The sequence below is a fragment of the Agelaius tricolor genome, unplaced genomic scaffold (assembly GCF_023055355.1).
Source record: "Agelaius tricolor isolate 1412-34295 unplaced genomic scaffold, bAgeTri1.0.p SCAF_29, whole genome shotgun sequence".
Taxonomy (NCBI): Eukaryota; Metazoa; Chordata; class Aves; order Passeriformes; family Icteridae; genus Agelaius; species Agelaius tricolor.
The window spans coordinates 2,639,654-2,665,436 of NW_027269289.1; the positions used below are offsets into that span (position 1 = coordinate 2,639,654).

The following is a 25,783-nucleotide window of genomic DNA, read 5'->3' on the forward strand; positions in this document are numbered from 1 at the left end:
CAGCTTTAGTTTTGGAGAAGTCCAGCAAAGTTTGCCCGTTTGGAGCATGGCACAGCCCTGTCGGACAGGGCGAGTGGCTGCAAACAGAGGCCATTTTCCATGGGATAAAAGGAAATTTCCCCAGAGATTGACACGGAGACAGGGGGTTTGCACTGTTCCCTCATTGAACCCCCATGAGATGATGCTGGAAGCCTCGTGAGATTAAGCTCTAAACCATTGTGAGATGGCACACAAACACCCTGGGGATGGCTTTGCTTAAAATCATCAACTAATATTAAGTATTTTTCTTTTTCCTGAAAATTAATTACTCTTCACCACAGGAATGCCCCATGTCAGGCCACCGTGCTCTCCCATGGGATTCCATTTCCATCCCGCCCCACAATACACAAAATTAGCAATCAACTTTTGAAGTATTTTTAATTCCCCTCAAAACTTTATTTTTATGTCTGCAGCCTCAAACTCATCCCTCCTGCCTGGGGTGAGTTTTGCCAATCCCTGAGACAACATGTCCAGTGCCAATATAAATTGATAAAATATCTGTCAAGCTGACACATCTGATTTTGCCAAGGGAACTACATCCATATTTGAAGAGAATCTTTGCCTCATTTCTCATCCTTCTTAAGATGGGGTTTCCTTGCTATTAACAAGTGGGGCAGTTTTACCCGTGGTGACAGGAGAACTTGCTATAATTAGGTTTTAATTGCCACAGACTTGTAGACAATCTGGGATAATTAGTGGGGCCACAGCTCGGCAGGGATTTGCTTGAAGGATATTTTGACCCTTTGGTCTCATGTGTTCCACATCTTGGTTTATTGCATCTGAAAATAATAAACAGCATTCAATGAAACTCCAGCAATAATAATGCATCCCAAATGTCTATTTTTGCTGTGCCCCCAAGACAGAAAGAATATTAAAAAAGGCCGCAAAGCTTCTCTTCCCAAGATCTTCTCAGTCCCCAGCAGCTGCATCCTGCTGGTGATGGTGGATGGGCTTGTTTTGGGGTGATGGTCTCCATCTCTAGCATCCCCCCATGGCCCAGGGCAACATCAACAGGACTGGGAGCAGGATAAAAGCCCTTGCAGAGATGCAAATCCAGGATCAGGGATGGCCCAGACCTCTGCAGTCACGGTGCTGTGGCTCAAGCACCACCAAGGTTTGGGAAGCCATGGTGATCCCATTCCAAGTGTTGGACACCAGGTGTGTCCATCCCAAGGGATCTCAAGACACCAGCAGTCACAAGGTACCTGTCTTCCCTTGGGTGGACCCCAAAAACCAACCACAAGCTCCCTGTGGCCACCACAGCCTCAGCAGACAACAGGGTTCAAAGCCCACCAGAAAATGGGAATATATTTGCTGCTGTAGCAGAGTGCCAGGAGCTTTGCTGGGTTGTTAGTCACTGTGAATGACTACACCCTGCCCTAATATTTAATTTACAAAGGATAAACTGCCACTTGGATTAATTCAGCATGATGAGCGCTGAGTAACTTGGAGAAGAAAAGAGAGGGAAAAATTGCTGGCAGTTTGAGAAGTGAATTTGTAACGAGCTCTGCCATCACCCTTTGGAACTCACACCGACAGAAAGGTTTGGGGAACCAGTGCAGGACAGGACTGGTGTCCTGCCCCACCAGGGCACGGGCAGAGGCTGTGCCATCCATCACAGCACAGCCAAAATGCTCCCAAGAGGGTGATGAGGCCAAAGCAGGAGCCAGGCAAGCAGGATCTGTTCAGAAAGGAGGAAGGGAATGCCCTCAGCAGCATCTGCTCCAGAGGGACAAGAATGTGGCAATTCATGCCCAGCACAAGCCGGCTTTGTCCTGGATCACCTCAGGCTCACCCTTCCTCAAGCCACAGCCTGGGAATGCCATCTGGCTGTGCAGGCCCAGCCCCAGGACCTCAGTTAATCCTTTGAAGGCTGCAAATCCATCAGAATGCCTCCCCCTGACCCCTTCTTTTGGGACAGCAGAGGCTCCACGCACTCCCTGCTCTCCAGTGCAGTCTCCCAGGAAAACGATCAATCCAGCAGGAGCCAGGCAGATGGTCTGTGGAAGATGTGCTGCTTGGTTGTCTGTCACAGCCCTCTGAGAGTCTATTTTCAAGACTGAGGGTGTTTTTTCAATACCTGAGGACCAGGGAGGCTTCCTTAGAAACAGCATGGGCCTGTGTGTTGTTTAACCATCTCTGTTCCTGGGCTGGCCTGGGTGGAGACATAAAACTGGGATGTTCCCTCACCAAAAGAGACCAAGCTCCCCTTGGCAGAGAAAATGCTTTGGTATGGGAAAAAAATCATCCCTGTCCCTTAGCAATATAAAACCTAGGGAAGGGGAGAGCCATGGGACAGGCAACCCCGCTGACCATGTCCACATCCTAAAGCTCCCCAGCTCCCCAAATCAACTGGCCTGCTCTGCTCTGCTCTAGAGGTGGGGAGAGCTGAAGCAAGAGGGAAAGGCTCCCACAGCAGATCACTGCAGCTTTCTTACTATGGGTTGCATTTCTAGACTCCAAGAATAATTTGGAAAATACTTCTAAGATCACCAACCCCAAGTGTTCACCCAGGAAATGGGAATTTCTGCAGAGAAATAACAGAAGGTGGCTGCATCCAGCTGCTCTGCCTCTCCCTGCTGCTAAAAGGCATCAGGGAGCTGCCTGACCTCAATATTTATAAATGGGATGAGCTGAGCAGAGCCCCAGGGCAGCTCCAATGATGGCACTTTGCTCCAGCCAGCTCCAGGTTCTGCTCCAGCACAGCCAGCAGCCTGGAAAAAATAAATCCCATCTGGGTTTTCCACCATCAGCAAAAAAACCCCTCTTAGAGCTCAGGGTGTGGAAAGGAGCGAAGAACTGGGGTAGCAAGCAGCAAGATGATTCCTGCAATTACATCCCTGGTTACCAACCAGAAACCAGAGCCCTCCTTGACACCAAGAACTCATGAAGTTTTCAGAGGTTGGTGCTCAGTGGAGAGGCTGCCAGGGAACCAACGGCTGGGTGGCCAAGGAAGCTCCCTGCACCCAGAGAAGTTGGGTCTTCCACCACAGTGGATCATTGAATCCAACTCCTGGCACTCTCCCATCCTGCCACCACCTCAGCAGAAGGAAGAGCACTATTATTTATTTCTGGGGGGTTTTAACCCATAATCCTTGCAAACCCTTAGCAGCCTCTGTCAGAAAGGGCTGTCCCTGCACAAGAGGCTGTTTCAGACACAGATGACTAAGGAGCAGCAGAGGGGTGATGGCTCTCAGGCTGGGGATCAGGCAGCACACAGCACTTGTCTCCACACAGCCAGACAGGAAGGGTGAGGACTCGGGTTAGTCACTGGAGTTCTTTGGAGCAAGGCACCCCTCCCTGCTCAAGGAAAGTACAATCTCACTCCCAGGGGTAAATCTGTAGAAACACATGAAGCTTTCTGAGGATAGCAGGGTTTTTTGGACCTGTCCATCTACCTATTACCCTATTTGGGCTGACATCTGGGGACAGGTGGAAAAGATGGATACACAAAGCCACTCCCACCCAAACCCCTCTGCTCACAGCATCCCACAGGCACCCAGTCTGAGGTAAAATCCAGCACACTCAAAGGGGTTTATTCAATCACTGTTTTAATGGACTTGAACAGACAACACCGTTTCCATAGCAAAGGATCATCAGCCCCACCTTGTACAAAAACAGAGTTTAAAAACATAAAAGGAACACAACCTTAAAAAAAATCCCAAAAATGGGTATTTATTTTTTTAAAAAATTATACAAAAACACCTCTGCCTCCTCACACTTTTCCTGCCTCCTGGAACTTCTTAAACAGGGGTTCATCAGCCCGCAGGGGGAAGGTCAGAGCCCGTTTCTGGTAGTACATGGAGTCCATGGCCAGGTTGTCAATGACATCAGCCAGGAGATGGGCTCTCTCCACGGAGCTGCCTGGTGCATCATAGCCCAGGGCAGTGAAATGCACGTGCAGGTGGTAGTAGGAGGGCTGGTAGTGCAGGTAGATCCGCAGCTGGGAGCCGGGCACACCAAAGCGCTTCCCTATGGCCTCCTGCAGAGGGGAAAGAGAGAGCTCAGCACTGGCAAAACCTTGGAATGGATGGGGGAGAGCATCCCTGGATGGCAGGAAAGGTGTGGAGAAAGGTAAAAGGGAGTTCAGCTTCCTCACAGCAAGGGAAAAGGGAAAGTTGGGAAGGACAGAACTCTTCCCCACCCTCCATTTCAGCCTCTGCAGGCACAGAGCAAGGCCTCCGGCTGCCCCACTTTTATCTCTCCATGATGGGATGTGCTATCCACCCCTATCATTTTCCCTTTCACCCTTATCACTCCAACTCATTGGAAAAGTGACAGGGATCCGTTACCAGCCAGTGTAATTAAAGCTATGAACAGCAACAGCAAACTCCGGCACTCCGGCTCCGCTCGCTGCAATCCCCTGACTAATCTCTTAATTAATCTCCCACCTTCCCTAGTGCAATTACTTTCCAAATTCTAACACAGTGAAAGAAAGAGAAGCTACTGCACATCCATCTCCCAAACACACCCTGTGGAAAAACACATCAGCCAGTGAGAACAGGCAAGGGATTGGGATGGGGTTGTTAATATGAAGAGCTCACTGCTAACAGGAAGTATAGAGCATTCCTACAGCACCTGGATGTGGCATGATCTGGGGAAGGTGCTGATGGAGAGCAGGAGCCAGGCTGTCCAGGCAGAGAGGGCAACACAGCCCTGTTTCATGAGTCATTATCTCCTGAGGAGCAGTCCCCAGGCAGATGCTGTGCCAGAAAACCCAGGGCGTGCCTTTGCAGAGGCAGCCAAGCTCTCCCTGGCCAGGGCAGCAGCGTGGGACCAGGCTCACACTCACCTTCCCTTCCTGCAGGACGTTCCTCAGCAGTGGGAGGTGCTCGGCCGTGAGGTCCCTCAGGGATTTGATCTCCCGGCGGTGCACGAGGGCGATCAGGTACAGGTCATCCAGCTGCAGGTGGGCATGGAGGGGACACACAAACAGCACATGGAAAAAATAAATCCCAGCTGGCTCAGGCCCCATCTCTGGGCCTGACACACCATTCACAGCTTCCCAGGCTGTTATATAGGGATCCTGGTGCCACACAGGGACATTTGTGCCACGCAGGGATATTTGTGTTACACAGAGTTATTTGTGCCATACAGGGTTATTTGCATTACACAGGGTTATTTGTGTTACACAGGGATATTTGTGCCACACAGGGATTCTTGTGTCATACACAGATATTTGTGTTACACAGGGACATTTGTGCCACACAGGGATTCTTGTGTCATACACAGATATTTGTGTTACACAGGGACATTTGTGCCATGCAGGGATATTTGTGTTACACAGAGTTATTTGTGCCATACAGGGTTATTTGCATTACACAGGGATATTTGTGCCATACAGAGATTCTTGTGTCATACACAGATATTTTGTTACACAGGGATATTTGTGTTATAAAGGGATCCTTGTGTCATACCGGGATACTGGTCTTCAACAACCACAGGGGGCTGAATGTCCCAGTATGGGATGAGCTCACCCACAATCCCACTACACCTTAAAGCGTTATTTCTGGGTTTTGTCCAGACATGACCAGAAGGGAACAGCCTCATCCCAACCCATAAACAGTGGGATCACAACTTTCTCAGCATTAGAGGCAGATGGAGTGACCAGCCCTCTTGTACTGTGAGCATTGCACTCGGTGCTGCCCTTCCCACCTTCACATCTTCCTGAGCACCTCAAAAATGCTTTCTCTGTATGACTGGAGGCTGGAGACCAAGTGCAGGAACCCACCCAGACATGTAGGGTCACTAAGCCCCTGCCAGCACCCCCATGCACAGCCCACAGCATTCTCAGTGACAGCTGAGATGAGCATTTACAGTGAACCACTGTGGAAAGCCATGAGCCTAGTGGGGAGAAGACAACAGTGATGCTCTGGAGAGCTGCACCTTAGGCTCCAGGCATTCCTCACACCTCAGGGTGAGCAAAGAAGCTTCCCCCATGGTGCTCTGCAGCACTATGTTAATTTGTCCCAGTTCTGTCCTCCCTGTTGGCCTTCCCTACCCCTTTTACCCTTGTATGTTCATGTCCTGGTGAGTTCTCCCTTCCCCATTATCCCATTGGTTTGTGTAACCCTGTCCATGTACCCTGGCATTCCCTGTGTACCACCCCTGAGCCTCAGACCCTGAGGCTCTCCTCGGCCCCCTCTTTCCCTGGATTTATACCCTGGACCCTCCTTTGTCTTTGTCCCCTGACACCTCCAGCATGTTGGAGCTCCATGCCTGGACCCTCCCATGCCTTCCCAGCTGAGCTGCTCTGTCTGTCTGTGTGTGAGAGTCTGTGTGTGTCTGTGCTGGTGCTCTTGTTGCTCCTGCCCATTGGTCTCAGGGAAGGTTGTGTCCACCACCACCACCATGGACTACAACAAACTAAAGTGGCTAAAACTGAAACCTTTCCCAGTGATAAGCTCACTACTTTTCCACTGTGCAAACAGCTGGCCACTTTTGAATCACATCAAGTCTATAAATAACAATTTTCAAGGCCTAATTGGTCACTGTGCAAACCCAGGGCAGATAAAATATGTCCCTTGAGCAGCTCTCAGACAAACCTCTGGCATCCCCTGAAGCACTCAGCACATTCTATGTTTAACATGACACAAAGTTGCGGATCATTACACTTTAAAAAACATTAAAATCCCAGTCTCCTCCAGCTCAGTTAGTGGCTTGATAATATAAACACTGGACAGTAAAGGGTTTGGATACTCAAGATCCAGCAGATCTCTTCAGGGCTGTGAGAAACCCAATGCAGCTCTTTGGAAATAGATGCTGGTCTCAGAGGATGCTCTCAGAACCCTTCACAAAGCTCTTGAAGCACAGAGCTGTTCCTGCACCAGCCAGCACAGCCATGCTCAGGGTTCTATTTGATTCCCATGCACAGCTCCAGAAAAAGACAGTGTATCAGCTTGTGCTCTCTGGCTCCAGGCTGGCTGATGAGAGGAAAAGCAAACAGCTCTTCTCCTTAGAACAACATCTGCATGTTGCTGTTTGAAACAAATAAGCCTGTTGCTAAAAAGGCCTGGAATGATGTCATGCCAGGCATCGCTTCAGGCAACGCCTCAGGGCTCCTGCAGATTTGAAACCAACTCAAAAGTTGTGAAAGAAAAAAAAAAAAAAAAAAAAAGAGAAAAAAAAGAAAGGCCCAAAAAACCAGTTCAAACCATTATCAAGGTTGGGTAGCAGCACCCAGAAGGCTGAGACCAGCAGATTTCACAGGATTTCACAGTGCTAAAGGGAATTTCCCCCCCATCCAGTAGTCTGAAATAACTGCAGGTGAATTCATAGTTCACCTGTGGGATCTGTGGGCCAGGGACTAAAGGAGTGAGGCCACACTGCTCAAAGGACTTCTGAGGGAGAGTCCTGCTGGGAGCTGCATCTCACCATCTCACCTCCCTGATTTCATTCAGCAGCCTTGCCTGTCAGGTGGGATGTGGCACAAGGAACCTGTGCTCCCTGGCAGCCCCGGGGCTGTCAGGATCAGCTCTGGCTCAGTGCCACCCACAGCCAAGAAGAAATTCCTTGACTCAAAGGCAACCTGGATGCTGTCTGCCTGCCTGGGAAGGAGATCAGCAGAGCAAAGGGCCCAGATAGCTCCAGGGATGACTGGGGTGCAGACAGCAGCCCAGCAGTCGTGGAGAAGTCCAGAAGATCCTGTTCAGCACTCCAAGAGGCAACAGGAACATGGGGAAACCTCCCCTAAGGACAAATCCTACCACTGAGGCACTCCCTGACCACAGCAGCTGGGAGATGTGGATGCAGCAGGTCTTTAGAGAAATCCAAACACAAATTTTAGCCCATCTCTGATTTAGCCCAATCCTGATGTGAGTTGCAAAGCTTGGTTGCAGCACACGATATCCACCAAGGCTTTGCTCACAGCAAGGAAAGGGACAACAGGCTGCATGTTTTTAAATATTGCTCCACTGGGAGGGCACTGAACAGGGCACATCCTACAAGCTGGACATGCATCCCCTGTGCTGCAAAACCTCATCAGGAAGAAGGGTGTGCCTCTGGTGACCAAGTGGAAATTCGAGCTTAGCTTTCCCATCAGCTCGTGACAGGGGATTTCTGGAGTAAGTGATGTGCAAGGAATTCACAGGGAGCAGACACTGCCCTGCAGGGACTCCCCGAGACAGCTCAGCTCTGCACCACAAACAGCTGCTCCCTGCACACACACACAGGATGGAGCTGCCCACCAGAGCCTTCTGTTCCCATTTTCTTGAGTTTTAATTTCCATTTCTAAGTCTTAATCATTCAGCAACTCTCCCCACATGCCCCCTTGTGAAGCATATGAGGATCAGAAACATGATGGGAACTTTTTTTGATGCCACTAACTTCAAGGGAGGGGTGTGTGTATGGAGTTTCACCTCCCCAAATTTAAAGCACAAAAGGGAGCCAGAACCCAAGAAATAATTCTCAATTTAGGATTACAGCCTGGTCTTAGAAATCACTTTCACCAAGTGGCCACTCCCACAAGGGGTAAAGCAGCTGCTCATCAGCCAAGAACCATCTGTTTAACACTGTGGAGGAGAGTTAATTGCAGCAACCAAAGGACAACACAGCTGCCTGGTTTACACCTCAAGTCAAGGTTTGCAAAAAAAAAAAAAAAACAAAACAAAACAAAAACAAAAAACCAAAACCAAAAACCAGACAAGTTCAGCAGAAGAAATACACAGGGTTTTGGTTTGAACACATCCTGACAACATTTGGGTTGATATGGACAAGAGAAAGTAAATCTAATAAATGCATCTCAGCAGGAGAGAACAGCCTGGGTCTGCAGCATTCCCAATCAGCTTGGGCTAAAAGGCCCTGGCAACGTCATCACTACCAACAGTGTGCACAGAAACCTACTCAGACTCTCTCAGGGTGCTCTTAGTAGCCTGAAAGTGGACATTTCCTCTGGATTACCTTCAGACAGGCAGCATTAGAGGAGCAAACCAACCTGGTTTTGATTCCACTTTAAATCTGGAACCAGAACAAAGCCATTGGAAGGATCTGGGTTTTCATGGACGATTCGATCAGCCTCAGCTTTCTTCTCCAGGATATTATACACCCACTGAAAGAGAAATATGTGATTTAGAAGTCAGCAGAGAATTAAAAAAACAACACCTCAGGTGTATTTAGCCCTAGCACATGGATTATTGCAAATTCTCTGCAACTAGAATTTATAAAAAACCTGCCAATTTTATTTTAAATGACCAAATAATTTGTAATTAATTAGCCATAAAACACTACATCAACCAATAAACTCCAGAACATTATGAGCACTTCAGTAAAAAGCAGTGGAACCCAGCTCTTGTGGGGCTCAGCACACACCTCTTGCAGCACCATGGGGCTGTTTACATCTTTTTTACCCCCCAAGCTGCAGCAAACTCTTTACAATCAGGTCTGGGAAGGGAACTTGGCTGATTTTGTTCCCTATTCAAAGAGGAAGGAGCAGAGTTGGATGTGGCTCTGGCTGCTGGCAGCTCTCTGCAGGGATACCAAAGGCCTGTGGTTTTTTTGGGCAATGCATGTCTCTTGGCTCACTGGCTGATTAGAAAACAGCTCACCACTCTTCTTCTTCCATACTTAAGGTTCCAGCCTCCAGCCTGCCTGTAATCCCTGCTCTGGTTATCCCCCCGTGCTCCTCCTGCAAGGCAAAGCACCATTCAGAGAAGAGTTATGGAAATGGAAGACACCAGGGATAAGTGACAGAGTAAGACCAGAGAAAAGCATCTTTGCTCTCCCTGGCTCCCAGCCTCAGCTCCAGCATCCTTCTTTACACTTCCAAAATACATGTTATGCTCTAGCTTAAGCCTAGGTTAAGTACTGGACTGGCAAGGGAGTCCTCAGCCAGGTCCCTGGAAGGTGGTAACACAAGGCAGCAGGAAATTGCTAAAGTTTGGAAGCTGAAAATGTTGTTTGGAAACATCATTTTCCTCACCAAATATAGGTCTGAAATATTCTGGCTGCCCCAGGTGGGTAGGGAAGGTGCAGCCAGTTTCACAAGTACACCAAATGAGCTGGGCTGGATTTCCCCCCAGACACTTTGGGGGAAATCCATCAAGAGTTTCATTAATCTAATAAAAACTTAGGATTGCTGTGAACTGACCTGAATACATCTGGAGGCAAAAAACTACTTCTCGTACCTTGATCTGGGATTTTTGACTTAAATTGCTATCTTTTCTCCTTAGCATCATCTTAGAGATTAGATTCTTCAAGTGATTCTCAAAATCACAGCACAAGCTCACTCTGTTCCATAACCCTGGGAGGGAAGTTCAGAGGGAAGCTCAGCAGAAAATTGACATTTGCCTTTTGTTGGGATTTTTAAGCCTGCTCTGATCACAAGTGCCAAGCTATCAGTGCCCTAAATAAGTTCACTGATCAGATGAGCTGAATTTCAAACCCAAGGCTGCCTCGTGATGGGCAGGTCCTTGGCTGACTGCTCCTGCTGCTCCCAGCACAAGCAGAACACATGTCCAGGGACTGGCACCACAATGAAACCATTATCCTGAAAGCATCCACACTTTGTCTCTTCCAGCAGGAAACACAGACGCCTCTGTAGTCCCCTGGTATTTGTCACCCCTCACATTTCCTCTTCCACTTGGCAAAGCCAGTTGGATAAAGACAAGGAACAGCATTATTAAACCCCAGAGGTCAAGGACTGACCATGATTTCTCAGCAGATGCTCCTGATGGTCACCAGGAACATGTTTCCATGTACTGAAACCAGCCACAAGCATTTGGGGCAAGAGGCAGAGTGAGAGCTCAAGTAATTCCTGAAGGCAGCTGCTACACCAGAAAACATAAGAAATTTGGGATCAAAAGCACAGAGAAAATATTCCATGAAGGCTGTGGCCTGGTAGAAACACACACTTGCCTTTCTCCAGCTAATAAATGCTGCAGTTTAAGGCAGCAGGAAAGATGGGGGAAGGCAAGGGGGAGCATCCAAGGCTCCTGGTTAGTTTGGGGGAGTTATTTTTAATGGAGAGCCTCAGCAGCCCCAGGATTTGGTTTATTCCCCCTTCTGCAAAGGCTGGCATGAATTGATCCCTACAGACTTGTATTCCTTTGGTCACTAAAGGAGAAAGACAGGGAGATGAACAGTCTAAAAGGATAAAGCCAAGGAAAAAGCTGGGGCTGCCTGGGGCAAGTAGCACACTAAAAGTAACCACATGGAATATGAACTGAGGGGCTAAATGGCAGGAGGAGTGAGTTGTGATGCAGAAATCCAAGCACATTCTGTGCCTTTCCATTTCCACAACAACCCAGAGACTCCTAGGAAGCCCAGTGAACAGCACCAATGCCCAGGAAACCAACCTTGGAAAGGAGAAACAAACCTCAGTTTCTCCAGAAACCTTGGGGAAGGTAACCTGAAGTCCAGCTCTAAGGCAAATGTTTTTCTGCAAAGATGGAAAAGGATGTCCCAGCCACCCAAATAAGAGGGGACAGCACCACAGACACAGACTCCCTGCTGGTTGTGTTGGGGACACCAACACAACCAACAGGGAGATGGGGCAGAACACTCCCAGCTCTCCAGCATGGGCTTCAGAGAAACCTTCTGACAGCAGCATTTTGACAGAGGAGACCAAAGCCATCTGTGTCTGCAGGAGAGGGCGTGGTAGCCGTACCTGGATGCTGAAGCTCTGGGACTGGATGAAGGGCAGGGTTATGCTCCTGTAATCCTCCCAGGTCTCCCGGATGAGGTGCACTTCCTGACGGAGATATTTCTGGATGTGTTTCTCTGTGGCAGGGTACACCACTGTGGCTTTGATCTCTAGGAACAAACACAGTGACTGAGTTACCAACCATGCTGCTTCCTTCAGTCCCCAACAAACCTGTTTTCCCTTCCAAAAAATGCCACACTAAGACATTTTGAAGAGAGGGTGAAGGAGAATGGACATGGAAAGCAAACAAGTGCTTTAACCTCCTGCACTGCTGCTGCTTTTCTGGAGGAAGAAAAAGCCAAGGGCACAGCCAGGGCCTGTCCTTCCAGTTCAGGTGGAGGAGTTGGCTGTCTGAGTTTTTCCACACTCGCTCTTTCACGCCTATTAGCAACACTGGGGCAGAGGTGGGGCTCCCAGGGCAGTGTTTATGTGCAGTCAACAACCAGGACAGAAACACCACCCTGGGGACAGAGACACATCTTCTTCATACTTAAATTCAAAGCTCACAGGACGCACCCAGCAACTTCATCCAGCCACAAACCCAGATGAATTCCAAGGAGTAGCTTCTTCCCAGAGCTCAGAGTGCTTGGCCTCAAGCCCCAAGTACAGGAGGCAAAGAAGTCAAGGGCACAGGGACAGATCCAGACCAAACAACGTGACCTGATAGGTCAACACAGCCCAGGATGAGCCAAGGGAAGAGGGTTGAGTGATGCTCTGCCCACAAAAATAATTTCAGTATTTACCCTGGCAAAAAGAAAACATTTTCTGTTTGCCTCAGGATTGGAACTTTGCTGGGTAATTTCTGTGGCATTGAACAGAACGCAAGTGCTCACCTTGTCAACCTGGCAGCTGTGATGTCAGCAGCAGCACATCCTACCCACAGGGCCAAAACACACGGAATACATCCGTCTTTGGCCAAGATTGGATGTGTGATAAGGAGTCTGCCACAGCTCCAAGGTGCTCCAAGGGCACAGGAGTGTCTCTGCCTTCCCAGCTGACAAAGCTGCTATAAACTTCAGTGCATGAAGGAGAAAAGCCCCATGAGCCTGAGCAAACCCCAGGCAGACCAGACTGAGGCACTGTGAACACTGCAGTCTGTGCCCAGGGTCTGCCACAGAAAATCAGGGGCTGCACACACAGCAGGGCACCAAAGTTGTGCTTCATGCCTTAAGTGCGTATACAGGCTAGCTAGACACAGAATATAAACACCTATTTGTTCTCAGAGCCAGGATTTAGGATGGTTTGAGTCTTTTTTAGTTTTCTGCTTTCTGTTTTTTTAAGGTCAGCGCTGCACAATCTGAGAGACTCTGCCTTTTCATTCCATGCCAAACCCAGCTTAATGAAATCCACAGGAAAATGCTGGTAACATGAAATATGAAAATGCAAACCACAAGGGCAGTCTGGTCTGATTCCCACCATACACATGTTCAAACAAGGTTGTTTTCCAGGACTCAATTAGCACTTCTAGCAGGGTGATGTAATACCAAAGAAAAAAAGACAAGGCTGTAGCTCTCCTCGCTTAAAAAGATCAGCAAAGCACTGGGGAGAAAACAAAAAAGGCAAAAGATAAAATACCACAGCCAGCCTCAGGCTGAAACTTTCACAATTTGATTTTATACCCCAAAAATAGAGCAAGAACTGCAGCAAAAGCCCCTCAGTGCTGGGCGGTGATAACCACAGTGCGTGGGGTTCAGGAGACCCATAATGGCTTCCCTGGCACCTCCCCAACTGGGGGGTGGCTGCTCATGGTGAGGAGAGAGCTCAGGGTGCTTTAAATGAGAGATCATAGGACTCCTTAATGTGCAGCTGCAGCTGAGCAGATGTTTGGAAGAGAAGGCAGGGGAAAAGCTGTGGTTCACTTATGATTATTTCCCTTCTAAAGGTCTCATCAACCCCAAAATGCCCCAGCAATGCTAATTAGCATCAATCACTGCAGCCAGAGAGGCTGTTTGATACCTGCTCAGAGCCTGACAGTCCTTAGGAGCTGCACACAGGATGCCAAGTCACAGCTGAGCCTGGGCTCGGCTGCAGGAAACATCCACAGCGAGCCCAGGCTCGCCCCAAAACCTTTCCAGTGCTGGCACACGGCCACACTCCAGTTTCCAAGTCTGCTCCTGGCAGGCTCCACGTGCACCGGAGCAGCACGTACACCGTGGGGCACCCAAAGCCTGCCCCAGCCTGGAAATGGGGGTAGGGAACTGCTGGACACGTGATGTGGGTTCCTAAGCTGGCTGAAGCATCAGGGATTGTCTCTGCTCACATCTGACTCACATCAGCCAGCCTGTTCCTGAACGCCGGCCCGGGGCCACCACAGAGCAGCTGTGGTTTGTTCTGGAAGACAGGACTGACCATCAACTAACTGGAGGTTATAAAAAGCCAGGAGGTTTAATTGAAGGAACCTGGGTGAGCAGGAGGCAGAGAACAACTGCCCAGGCTGGTAACTCTACGACAGGCATTTGAGGGAAATCACCACAGTGCTGGGAAACTGCCCAGGAGAAAAGGAGGCTCAGATTGACCAGGCACACACTTCTCCCCTCTCCTGCTAAAAACAAGAGAGGAAAACACAACCCAAGACAAAAGGAAAATCAGAACACCATTTGGGGAACTTAAGGGAAAAAGGGCTGGAGGCAGCTGCTGTCAGGAGGAGAGGATGAAATATGAGCAGAGAGAGCTTGTGCAGGTAGGAAAGGGCACACCAAGCTCACTAATGATGCCTCATCCCTTTCTGTGCCACACTGTCCCCAGGCCCTGCCAAAATCCCACTCCAGCTCAGCACATCAGTGAGGAGAGGCCTCACACTCTCTTCTCCCACCCCACTGCAGCATTAACACCTACTGCCAGCCTGTTTTAGACAGATGTAACCCTGCCAGGGAGCCAGGAGAAGCACACAGGGCAGGCACAACTTATTTCTCCTTTTGGGCAGGGGTGCATTTTTCTCTCTTTGCTAGCAGGAAGCAGAGCTTTCACTTATAAGCTCCCTAATCAACCTCACCATCAGATGCAGGAAGGTGCCAAGGCCAGAGAACAACAGGCAAGTCAACATTTGAGCTCTTGCAGGTTTTTTTTTCATGTTTCCTGCTGCACACAGCTCTGAGCAGTCTTCTCATCATCAGGTGAAAAGACAGCACCTTGAATGCAGACATAACTAAATATATAATGCCCTAAGTAAATATCTAACACACAACCTCCCCTTCTGCATGAACAGCTTCTGTTTGATTTTATGGTCACAACTGCAGAGGAGTCACACAGGAACAGTGGATTCCAACCCAGCCCCAGCCAGGTGTGCCTATGGCTTTGTCCCAGAGAGCAGGGGCACTCTTAAGTGAATGAATTAAAGCTGCAAAGGATAAAGCTTGCAAGAGCTCACAGTTTCCAAGGCCAGCACCTGCCAGGGCAAGCCAAGCAAGCTGCCAGGGACTCAGCTAAGGCTGCCTGGCCCCTGGGGATCATGGCAGGAGGACTTGGGGTGCTCAGGGGACTTTAGCTGTAACAGGCACTGCAAAGAGGAAAGCTGCAGTTTACCACCCCTGCAAAACACAGAGCAAAGCACAGTGACACCCCCCACCCTCCTCCAAACCACCCCACATGCTCCCACAGCTTCAGGCTTGAGCTTTTTATTTTAAGTGCAAATGAAAGACGTTTCCTTGGCTGGGCACACCCCAGAGGCAGCCAAAGTATGAAGACTCAGGGAGAAGAACCAGCCTTCCCACTGCAGCTCCTGCAAGTTTCTCCAGCTCCTCACTGCCCGAAACCAGACTTTTTGGGATGTGGATTACTTCCTGAATGACTGAAAACTTTCCTTCCACACTCTCCCATTTTTCCCACAATTTCTCCACCCCATGTTGGAGCAATGGAGCCACAGCTTCTCCCCTTGTGCTTGTTTTAAGATGTTATTATCTTAAGATAAAAAGATAAGAAGCTTCGGCGTGCAGCCAGGGAGCAAAGATCCTTAGAGAACTGATAAGAGCCCTTAAATCACACCAGCACAGCTTTTGGAAAAACAGTCCCACAGCAGCCAGGCACAAAGAGGCTGCTTTTTGCCACAAACATCAAGCTCTCCTTGGCAAATGGGTGTGAGGAATTAGATGTTATCAGGCAATATGCATATTGAACCATCTGGCTTTTACAATCCAACCTTTGGTAGTGGAAAATTTTTCCCGTCCTGTGAAATCAGCCCTTGCTCTCCCTGCAGGGGAGAGCCAAAGCTGGGGGTTCCTCTCACATCTAGGCTTAAGCTGCCTCTTAAATCACAGCAACATCCAGAAAGTGGCCTTTATTTTAATGCATCTTATTTTAGATGCACATGCCTGCCTTTGGTAGCAGCACAGTCACATCAGCTCTGATACACTACTCCCCACAAATTCAGTCCCCTCTCCTAACTCCACGGGTTTGGGTTGCCCTTCAGACAAACTCTGAACATAACTGGCTTCTCTGCAAATGTTATTTCCCATTTTAGCCTTGACACATGCAGCAAAATCAATGAGATGAGCAAGACTCATCTGGTGCTGCCTTCACACCAGTGTGCTCCCAGACCCAAAAATCTCATCAGAGTGAAATGTCCCTTCTGAGGTCAGAGGGGAGTCATTTGCTCAAGTAACATGCTTTGGCCTCCCTTTCCTTGTGTCACCATCCAAACAAGTCATCACTGCTTGGGGTCTGTGCTGGTTTGACTGCACAGAGGGAGCAGCACCCAACTCTCCTCACAGAATGACCAGGTTGGAAGAAACCTTCAAGCTCATCAAGTCTAACCCAGCCCCAACATCTCAACTAAACCCTGGCACCCAGTGCCACATCCAGGCTTGTTTTAAACACGTGCAGGGATGGTGACTCCACCATCTCCCTGGGCAGCCATTCCAGAACTTTATCACTCTTTCTGTAAAAAACTTTTTCCTGATACCAACCTGAATTTCCCTTGGTGCAGCTCGAGGCTGTGTGCTCTGGTTCTGTCAGTGCTGCCTGCAGAAAGAGCCCAGCCCCAGCTGAGCACAGGCACCTTTCAGGAAGGAAAGGAGGCCTATCTCTCTTGTAGAGAGTGATGGGGGCACCCCTGAGTCTCCTTTTGTCCAGGCTGAGCACCCCCAGCTCCCTCAGGGGTTCCTCACAGGGTTTGTGTTCCCAGCCCCTCTCCAGCCTCGTTGCCCCCTCTGGACGTGCTCCAGCCCCTCCATGTCCTTCTTAAACTGAGGGCCCAGAGCTGGACACAGCACTCAAGGTGAGGTGAGGCCTCACCAGTGCCAACTACAGGAGAAGAATGACCTCCCTGCTCCTGCTGGCCAATATGGAGGTGGGGAAAGAGTGAAGGAAGTCTCCAGCTGAATGAAGAGCCCCAGGTGCCTGGGAGCACAGAGACAGCACTGAGAAACATGCTCTGGAGGCAGCTCCTCATGGCATCAGCACTCAGTCACCACTTCCTCTGCCTTGAGGTTATCTTACCTCAGAAGCAAGAGGCTGAGTGTGGCAGGGTTCAGTTGCCCAGGGTGCTGTGAAATCCCCCAGGTAAATTCCTTCATCACACAACATAGGACTGTTCCATGAAACTGCTTAATGCCAAAGGCTGGCCTTTTCTACAAAATATTTTACTGTTATCTTCTAACCAAGTGTAAACTTGTGAGGACCAGGAGATAAAACCCTGGAACTCTAACCCTGCAACTAAGGAGCCAACAGACCCTGAGCAAGGGCTCCCTGGGTCTCCACATTATCACTGGACATCCCAGGTCAGTCAAACCCTGACTGCAGCTTTACAGGCAATTCCTCATGTTTATGTTTTTAAGCCACATTCCTCATGTCAACTGTACACTATGTCCTTGGGCTGACTCAGCTCCAAAGGGTAAATTCCTTCTCCTCCTGACACACAGGGCTGTTTGCCCAGTGCCAGCCCAGCTGTTCACCAGTAGCTCATGCAATGTGCCCACCAAACAGCTATTTGCTGCTAATTGCTTCAAAAGAAGCCTCCTTGCTCTCCACTCCAACTCAGGGAGCCTGGACAGCAGCTCCAGGGTCTACAGCCCCCTCCTGATCTCCTGCTTGGGGCTGCTCAGCATCCAGAACAACTTGAGGGGTGCCAAGGACAGGGGTGGGAAGCAAAGATACACCACTGGGTAATATTACAAATATTGCAAAAAATTACCTTTTAAAGACAGATTTAAAAGTCATTAAAAAGATAAAAGCTCAGCAGAAGAAAGCCAGAGGCTTCTTCCCTATTCAAACATGCAGGAGGGGTTTTGCACCTGGCATAAGCCTTAAACAAAACAAGGAATTCTGTTATCAGAGCAATGAGGAGCTCCACAGCCCTGCAGCCAAGTGCTGTGAGGAAGGCAAAGGCGGGCAGGGCTGAGCTGGAGGCAGCCCAGGGGATTTCAGTCTTGCAATGCCACCTCGTGGGAATCACTGCAACTCCTGCCGGGCTGGAACACAGCAAGCACCCAAGCAAGAGCTTTCCCAGCTAAAAAAGAGGAGATTTAACTCCTCTTCCAACAACACCCGTGGTGTTATGGTGTTTTCCTCAGACTCAAACTCACTGCAACAACAAAATCTTTGAGTCCTTCACAGGAGAAAAGGAGTTTTGCACAATTCAAGCTGACAAATCCAGACAGCGCTCCCTCCTACACCGTGGGAACAGAGCTAAAACAAGAATATTTTTGGAAAGGTACATCAAACATCCTGAATATTTAACTTGGCCTTGCAACAACATCTTACTTAAAGGACTCAGATTAATTTTGACAATTAAACCTGTTTGGGTGTTATTGTTTACGAAAGCATTGGCTTTTATTACTGCACTTCTGGAATTTAAACATACATCAGCATTCAGATGGAATTAATTGTGGAAGGTGATTCAGCTCCGCTCACGTGAGACCCCACCTGCAGGGCTGCCCCCAGTTCTGGGGTCCTCAGCACAGGAAGAACATGGAGCCACTGGGGCACGTCCAGAGGAGGCCATGGAGATGCTCTGATTGGAACAGCTCTGCCCTGGAACAAGCTGGGAGAGCTGGGGGTGTTCAGCCTGGAGAGGAAAAAGCTCCAGGGAGAGCTCAGAGCCCCTGCCAGGGCCTGAAGGGGCTCCAGGAGAGCTGGAGAGGGACTGGGGACAAGGGAGGAAGGGACAGGACAAAGGGAATGGCTCCCACTGCCAGAGGGCAGGGCTGGATGGGATATTGCGAATTGGGAATTGTTCCCTGGGAGGGTGGGCAGGCCCTGGCACAGGGTGCCCAGAGCAGCTGGGGCTGCCCCTGGATCCCTGACAGTGCCCAAGGCCAGGCTGGACAGGGCTGGGAGCAGCCTGGGACAGGGGAAGGTGTCCCTGCCATGGCAGAGAGTTGGAACAAGACAAGCTTTAAGGTCCCTTCCAACCCAAAACAGTCTGGAATTCTGTGATTAAACTGAAGTGCCCAAAGACCAGCCCAGCCTTTCAGTGGCAGCTGGAAATCATCAGCACTTCAGGACACCTTCCCACTGGGACAGAGTCCCCTCCACAGGGTGAGAGCCTTGCACTGCAGCTCCCCAACCTGCTCATCAGTCTTTGTCACACTTGGTTATCAGCAGAGTTTTATAACACACAGATGTGTGAAGTCCTAAGGGGGATGGGGCTCATCTGCCCCAGCACTCAAGGTTACCAGCCCTTAAATCCTGCCCCAAATACAAACTGCCTGTTCTTACCAGGAGACAAAAAAGCCCATGAGGTGCCACCATGGGATGAGAAGCAGCTGCATGTGCCCTGCAGACTGTTTCAAGAGAAACATTCTGGAAGGAGACAACTCTTTCTCACCCAAGTAAGAGCACTGAGAGCACTGACAATCACCCACACCCCTGAGCCTTTCTGCACCTTCCTGTACGAGGGCACCAAGCGATGGCCATTCAGTGCCTCATCAGCTGAGCCACCTCTCCATGGCATGGGAAAAAGGGAAGAAACAGGGCAGCATTCAAAGCCTCAGGATGAGACATTGCCTTTAGTGTGGCAACAACCCACTGACCTCCCCTGTTGCTTTGGTTTTTTTAAGATTTTCTAAGCCTTCTGATGTTTGCATTCTTGTAACAAACTTTCTCACACACTTTCTGTAAATAACTCATTGTTTTGCATTCTTTTATGGAGGAGGAGAAATTTGATGGACTGTTGGTTTGTCCAGTGTCATTGGAGAGGTGGCACTGTCACCCTCCAATCCACTGTCACTTTTAGAAAACTATAAATGTTGGAGTCAGAAAATAAACTTCCCTTTTCTCTTCACCTTGAGAGCAGCAGTGTGTGTGCTTGTGTTCTTTCATGTCCTATAGTGACACTTCCCACCTGGGCCAGGTGTGCTGCTGTCACCAAACCACAACCAGGGTGACACAGCCAGGCCCAGCAGTGGCACCTGCCCATCTCACTGCATCCTCCCCTCTGGAATGGGCAGGAACCATATCCTGGCATCCCAGCTGCCCTCCCAGATCCCTGGGCAGGGCTGAGGGCACTCACCACTCAGCTCTGGGGGAGGGCTCAGGTAGAAGGTGCAGTAAATGTCATTGTGCATCTGCAGCTCTGCGTGCATGGGCTTCTTCAGCAGGTCTGGGATCTTCTCCTCCTGGAAAGGAGTCTTTTCCAGGATGACTACAGCATCTGTGCCCTCTCCAGAGAGGCCAATCCTCTGGAATATAAATGGATAAAGTCATCAGCAACACAGATCCAGCACTGGGTGGCCAGTCTGAGGTCAGGGATCATGGCAGACTCCTCGCAGCCCCCAGCCCTCATGCCCAAAACCCCCTGTAGGACAGACATCCATCCAAAAACAAACAGTACATTTGCCTGGAAGCACAGCAGGAATTTGCTTCCCACATGGGAACACAAGTGGTTTTTGGGGTAGCTGGGGATGTGGTCAATGACTCAGCCCATCTGCACCTCCCCGGATGCTCCCAGGTTTCCTGTTGACCCACATCACCAATTTCATCTCTGACACTTCCCAGGAAGAGGGCAAAGGCAGGCCTGGGGATTTGCATCATTGTCAGGGAACAAGTTCTGGGGCAGGGGGCCTTACAGCTGCTCTGCTCCAAGGAACCACAGCCCCTGATCCAGAGGCCTCAGCGCACTGGTTTTGGGAGATGCTGGGAGTGGAACATCCTCCAGCCTCGCTCCTGTCTGTACAAAACCCAGGTGAGGCCTCACCACACCACCTGGGGAGAGCCACGGGGCTCCCAACCCTGTCAGCTTGAGAAGGAAGATGTGTGCTGATGCCTTTACAAACAGTTTGATGGGTGTTAATGGCTTTGAAATGGGTCCTAATGTCTCTATTGACTTTGGGCAGTTTGGCTCCAGAAAGAGACAAGGGTCTGCACAAGCCTGAATTTCGGGGGAAAATGGCAGGTTTAAGGGGGGATATGGGGTAAGGGGTTTGGGAAGGCTGTACCTCCCTAGTAGCTCAGCCCATCGGGAGTGGAAGAGGGAAACATGCGGCCGGGAGTTAGGATAAAAGGGAGGCTGCGCCCTCCAAAACCTCGAGAGAAAACCCTGCGGTCATGTGGCCCAGTGGGCTCCCTCCCTTGGAATAAAGCTGAAGGACTCCTCTATCTCCTTCTAAACATAAACCTCTGAGCAGGTTTGTGCCCAGTTGTTACTGCAGGAACCCACTGACTCGAGACCAAAGCAGCAGCCTGGAACCTCCCTGTCCTCATCTCCTGCTTGGCTGAACATCTTCAGGAGACAGAGGCCGAGACAGCTGCATGGTAACCTCGCCATGCACAACCCCAAGAATTACTGCACATTTTCCTGTAATGGCTGTACTATTTACAGTCCCGGAATCAGCACGCTGTGTGAAATACAAAGCTGAGTTTCATGTCAGGTACATACAGGCAATGTGTGTATTTGTGATTGCGATATGTGTGGAGACCAACAATGGGATAGTTGCAAATTCTAATAATAACTGAGGAAAGTAAAGCATGGAAGAAGGCCTTTGAACCCATCTTTTGTTTGCAATTAACCTTGGTTGATTTAGGAGCATTGGAATTAAAGCGTTAAGAATGTTGCTTTTTGCGTGCAGTTAAGACAAAGAGCTCTGCAATAATAACCTTTTAAAGTATAATTTTAGAATACTGCTTCTGTCCTTGAAACTATAGCTTTGGAATATATATAAAGGAAATATGCTTATCTCACACCTTAATAAAGCAGAGAAAAACAGCCTGAGAAAGGAAGATGAACATCAACTCAAGGATTTATAGTTTTGACCAAGGGAAGCTGGACATCACTGTTATGAGATTTATAGTCCTTGTAATTAAAAGGTGGACCCACATCTGGGGAGCTGGACTTCACCAGACGGGATTCGTCTTTCTTCTTTTGGAAACTGGACCACCACCATCTGGGGATACTCCTTTTGAGATACATCCTGAGAAAAACTAAATCACAATAGTGCATAGAACTGTGATGCAATAAAAAATTGGGAATAGAAACTGCTGATGAGGAAAATTTGGAATAGAAACTGCTGAGAAAGCTGATGAGTACCCCTATAAATACCTGTAAACCTCAACTATGGGTGTGCAGTTGGAGGGAAAACTGCCCCCACTGTACCCAGTGCTGTATTGCTCATACTTGACCATATTAATTAATAAAATGATTGCTGCTTGAATATTGGCCTAGTCAAGTTTCTTATTTGTAACAGCTGCTTGCAATCCAGTGCCGCTTTACCTACCAAGCACGAACAACGTGCTGGAACCCAAAGGCACCAAATCATACTAACAAGAGGATTGCAACAAGGCCTCCAGCCGCCTCCCCGGCCGCCAGCTCCGCCTGGTTGGGGCCGGGCCAGGCTGGAAAAGCGGGCCGGGGCTGAGCCGGGCCAGGCTGGAAAAGCGGGCCGGGGCCGAGGCCGGGCCAGGCTAGGCTGGAAAAGCGGGCCGGGGCCGATGCCGGGCCAGGCTAGGCTGGAAAAGCGGGCCGGGGCCGAGGCCGGGCCAGGCTAGGCTGGAAAAGCGGGCCGGGGCCGAGGCCGGGCCAGGCTAGGCTGGAAAAGCGGGCCGGGGCCGAGGCCGGGCTGGAAAAGCGGGCCGGGGCCGAAGCCGAAGCCGATGCTGGGCCGGGCTGCCCGGGGGCTCGCAGCACGCGCTGCCGGGGGCGGGGCCTGCCCGAGCGCGCCGCCGGGGGCGGGGCCGTGCCCTCAGCGGGAAAGATGGCGGCCGGCGCGACCGCCCCCCCACTCCCCGGTACCTCGGCGTGCAGGAACACGATCTTGTCCCGCGCCGACTCCCGCAGGACGCGCCGCACCCGCAGGTCCGACAGCGTGAATGCGGCGGCGGCGCCGCCTTGAGTGGCGGCCCCGCCATTTTTCTCCTCCTCCTCCTCCCGCTTCCTCTTCGGCTGCGGGCCCTCCGCCATGGCTCGCGCCCGCCCCCGCACTGCACACGCGCGGCGCCTCGGGGAGCGCTGAGCCATGGCGCCCCCTGGCGGCTCGGAGGTCGCGCACCCCCGCGGCTCCTCCTCCCACAAACGCCCGAACCGAAGATTGAGACAAAAATAAATACCCAACACCATCAAAATGTAAAACTTCTGCATTTTCGTAGTCGCAACGATTCCGTGCAGCGTCACTGCCTGTCTCATATCTTGTCCTGCCCATAGGCGCCCAGCAGGCGTCTTGTCAGCTTAGTAGGGGTTCCAGAGCCCCCAGGACAGAGAATGCCAGCACAGTAAAGAGCTCTCATGACCCTGAGAACCACCCGATACCAGAGCTTAGTGTTTGTGTGATGGATGTCCCTGTTCCCGCTGAGGAGATTTTGGCCACCATGACGTGGTGGGCTCCAGTCTGCTGTCCCTCATGGATGTGGAGAACTCCCTATCTTTGGTCCCAGGTCTGGTCTGAGCAGCTCAGGTTTGACCTCAAGGTCCAATGGGACATGCCAACATCCAGATCCAACGGCAACAGCTCCATGATGCCCATGAGAATGCATCTGCCTGCTCCCAGCACTACTCCATGCTTTTTGTGGAGCTCTTGCACAGTTCCTGGAGGTCTGCAGGGACAGCAGATGAGCTCCATTAGCAAACAATTATTCTAAAAATCAACTTTAAATAAACGTATGGAATGTGGTCCATTCCCATAGTCCTCACCCCAACGGACTGAGGTTTCACCAGCATCCCAGAGGATACTCACAGCGCATGACAGTGTCTCTGATCTGCCTGAAGCTCTTCTCCTTCAGCGCCATGTAGATGTAGTAGATGTTCCGCAGCTCCCTGGGATAGTCCTTGCGATCCACGTCCTTCAGCACTGGGATGGTTCGTCCGTTGGCCATGGGAGCCTCAGCCAAGGCCTGGTGCATCTGGTACCTGCACCAGGGGTCCTGCAGGAAGCCGGGGGTTATGAGCATGACCCAGCAGTGGCTGTTCTGCACGGCATCACACAGCTCTGTCACCACCGCGCTCCCCGCCACCGCGTCCCGCAGCTGCAGGAAGCACCGTAAGCTCTCGGGCTGGCCCTCCAGGTAGGACACCAGCTCTGACACCAGCTCCACGTCCCCCTCACTGTGGCAGATGCAGACGTCGTAGCTCTTGTCCCACCGGGGACTGTGCGAGGCGCTGATGTCCACTGCTGACACAGGAGACAGGGAGATGGAGCTGGTGGCCAAGCTCGTGCCAGGAGAAGAGCTGGAGCTCTTGGCAGAGGATGAGGAGGAGGAGGAGGAAGGTGAGGATGAAGCAGAGTGGCTGGACTTGAGGCTTTCCACTGAGCTGGGCTTGGGTTTGTGCAGGAGCCTCCTAAACCAACCTGCAGAGTGAGGTCACAGTCAGTTTTGGGGGCTCAGCAGCCCCTGGACTTCCCAAGCACAGCATCATTCAATCAGCAGGATGCCCCCAGATGGAAAGGGGTGGGTAGGATCTCACCTTGACCCCAAAACCATCCTGGTCCCTGAAACTGAGCTGCCACCAACACCTGAATGCCATGGCATCGTGAGGAGCAGCCCATGGGCACCCTGGTGTTCTGTTGGGGAAGGGATGCTGTGAGGGAGGGGACAGAGCCAGGTTTGCTCCCAGACTCACCAGCCATAGTGGGCAGCACACTGCTCAGCCACTGATTGCCAGCAGGACACCTCTCCTGAGAGCAGAAAAGAGGAATTAAAAACTGAGAGCAATAACTGCTTCATGGCAGGCCTCAGCCCAGTCTGTTCCAGGGATCTGCATCTCTGGGGTCCTCTTACAGCCCCAAAATCACCCCCAGCACATCTGCCTCTCCCCAAAATGTGCTAGGAAGGAACATTTACCTATTACTGGCTCTCTCCACTGGAGATACACACCTGCAGCAAGCGAGGCCAAGAGAGAATGGGGAGGAGAAACCCTCATTCCCATCAGTGGGAAAAGGATCCTGTGGAGAGGAGAAGGGGAAATCAGCTGGGATCACCAGGGATGGACTGGGTGCTGGCAAACCAAAGGCAGTGTGTGTGATGCCCAGAGCTGTGCATCCTTGGTGCTGCCTGCCCTAGCATTCCTGTCTGTTCCCTGCCAGCTCACACCATCCTTGACACTGTGCTCCCAGCACGGTTTAGGGAGCCCAGACACTCCCTGCAGACACCCAGGAACAGCAACACGGCAAACAGCTGCTGTTTTCCACTGCTGGCATCATCCCTTCCGAACTGAAACACCCCACGTCATGCTGAAGCCTTTCCCCTACTCCAAAAACAGCACAGGACAGCAGGAAATGCCCACAAAACCCCAGCACACCCACGGAAACCACAGTGCCCAAGAGTCACCACTCAGTGACAGCCAAAAGCTCAAGTGTGAGTGGAACAATGAGCAGGGACAGTGAGCAGTGGGGGAAGTTGGAGGGATCTTACCTGGAATGCAGGAGTCCGGCACTGGAGCAGGGAAGGGGATGCATCAGCCCCTGGGTTTGGCAAAGAAAGATCTTCTGGGATTACCTGGGTGGGAAAGGACAGGTAGGATGTTCACTCTGCAGTCTGATGGGGTCTGCAGTGAATGGTGGGGCTGATCCATCCTTGCAGCTGCCACTTCCAGGAGCGGTTCCCAGTGAAGCCCCCCCAGGGTGGAAATGAGGGCAGGGGCACCCACCTGCCTCCCCAGGAACAGAGTGGAGGAGCTCCCTGAGCACCCAGGTGTCCCCAGCTGCCAGCAGCTCCAGCCTCTGCTGGGAAATGTGAAAGCACAGG

At 50.8% G+C, this 25,783-nt stretch overlaps 2 protein-coding genes across 6 annotated transcripts; both read right to left on the reverse strand.

The window, feature by feature from the left end:
* Window positions 1–3,573: 3,573 nt before the first annotated feature.
* DCPS (decapping enzyme, scavenger) lies at window positions 3,574–23,244 on the reverse strand. Of its 3 annotated transcripts, none has more exons than XM_071449832.1 (6): window positions 22,839–23,006; window positions 20,124–20,292; window positions 11,642–11,787; window positions 8,972–9,085; window positions 4,832–4,942; window positions 3,574–4,021 (listed from the first exon to the last, which is right to left on the reverse strand). In XM_071449832.1, exons 1-6 carry the CDS (start codon window positions 23,004–23,006, stop codon window positions 3,755–3,757), a joined length of 975 nt encoding a protein of 324 aa, XP_071305933.1. In that variant the 3' UTR covers window positions 3,574–3,754. The 3 variants fall into 3 exon arrangements, with proteins under 3 accessions (XP_071305933.1, XP_071305934.1, XP_071305932.1); XM_071449833.1 differs by lacking the exon at window positions 22,839–23,006 and adding an exon at window positions 21,927–22,525; XM_071449831.1 differs by lacking the exon at window positions 20,124–20,292 and having other exon boundaries at window positions 22,839–23,244.
* Window positions 23,162–25,534, reverse strand: TIRAP (TIR domain containing adaptor protein). Of its 3 annotated transcripts, XM_071449836.1 has the most exons (5): window positions 25,451–25,534; window positions 24,914–24,981; window positions 24,660–24,714; window positions 23,776–24,387; window positions 23,162–23,635 (listed from the first exon to the last, which is right to left on the reverse strand). In XM_071449836.1, the coding sequence occupies exons 3-5, from the start codon at window positions 24,664–24,666 to the stop codon at window positions 23,592–23,594; spliced, it is 663 nt and encodes a 220-aa protein (XP_071305937.1). In that variant the 5' UTR covers window positions 24,667–24,714; window positions 24,914–24,981; window positions 25,451–25,534; the 3' UTR covers window positions 23,162–23,591. The 3 variants fall into 3 exon arrangements, with proteins under 3 accessions (XP_071305937.1, XP_071305938.1, XP_071305936.1); XM_071449837.1 differs by lacking the exon at window positions 25,451–25,534 and having other exon boundaries at window positions 24,881–24,961; XM_071449835.1 differs by lacking the exons at window positions 24,660–24,714; window positions 24,914–24,981; window positions 25,451–25,534 and adding an exon at window positions 24,504–24,651.
* Between the last annotated feature and the right edge of the window lie 249 nt (window positions 25,535–25,783).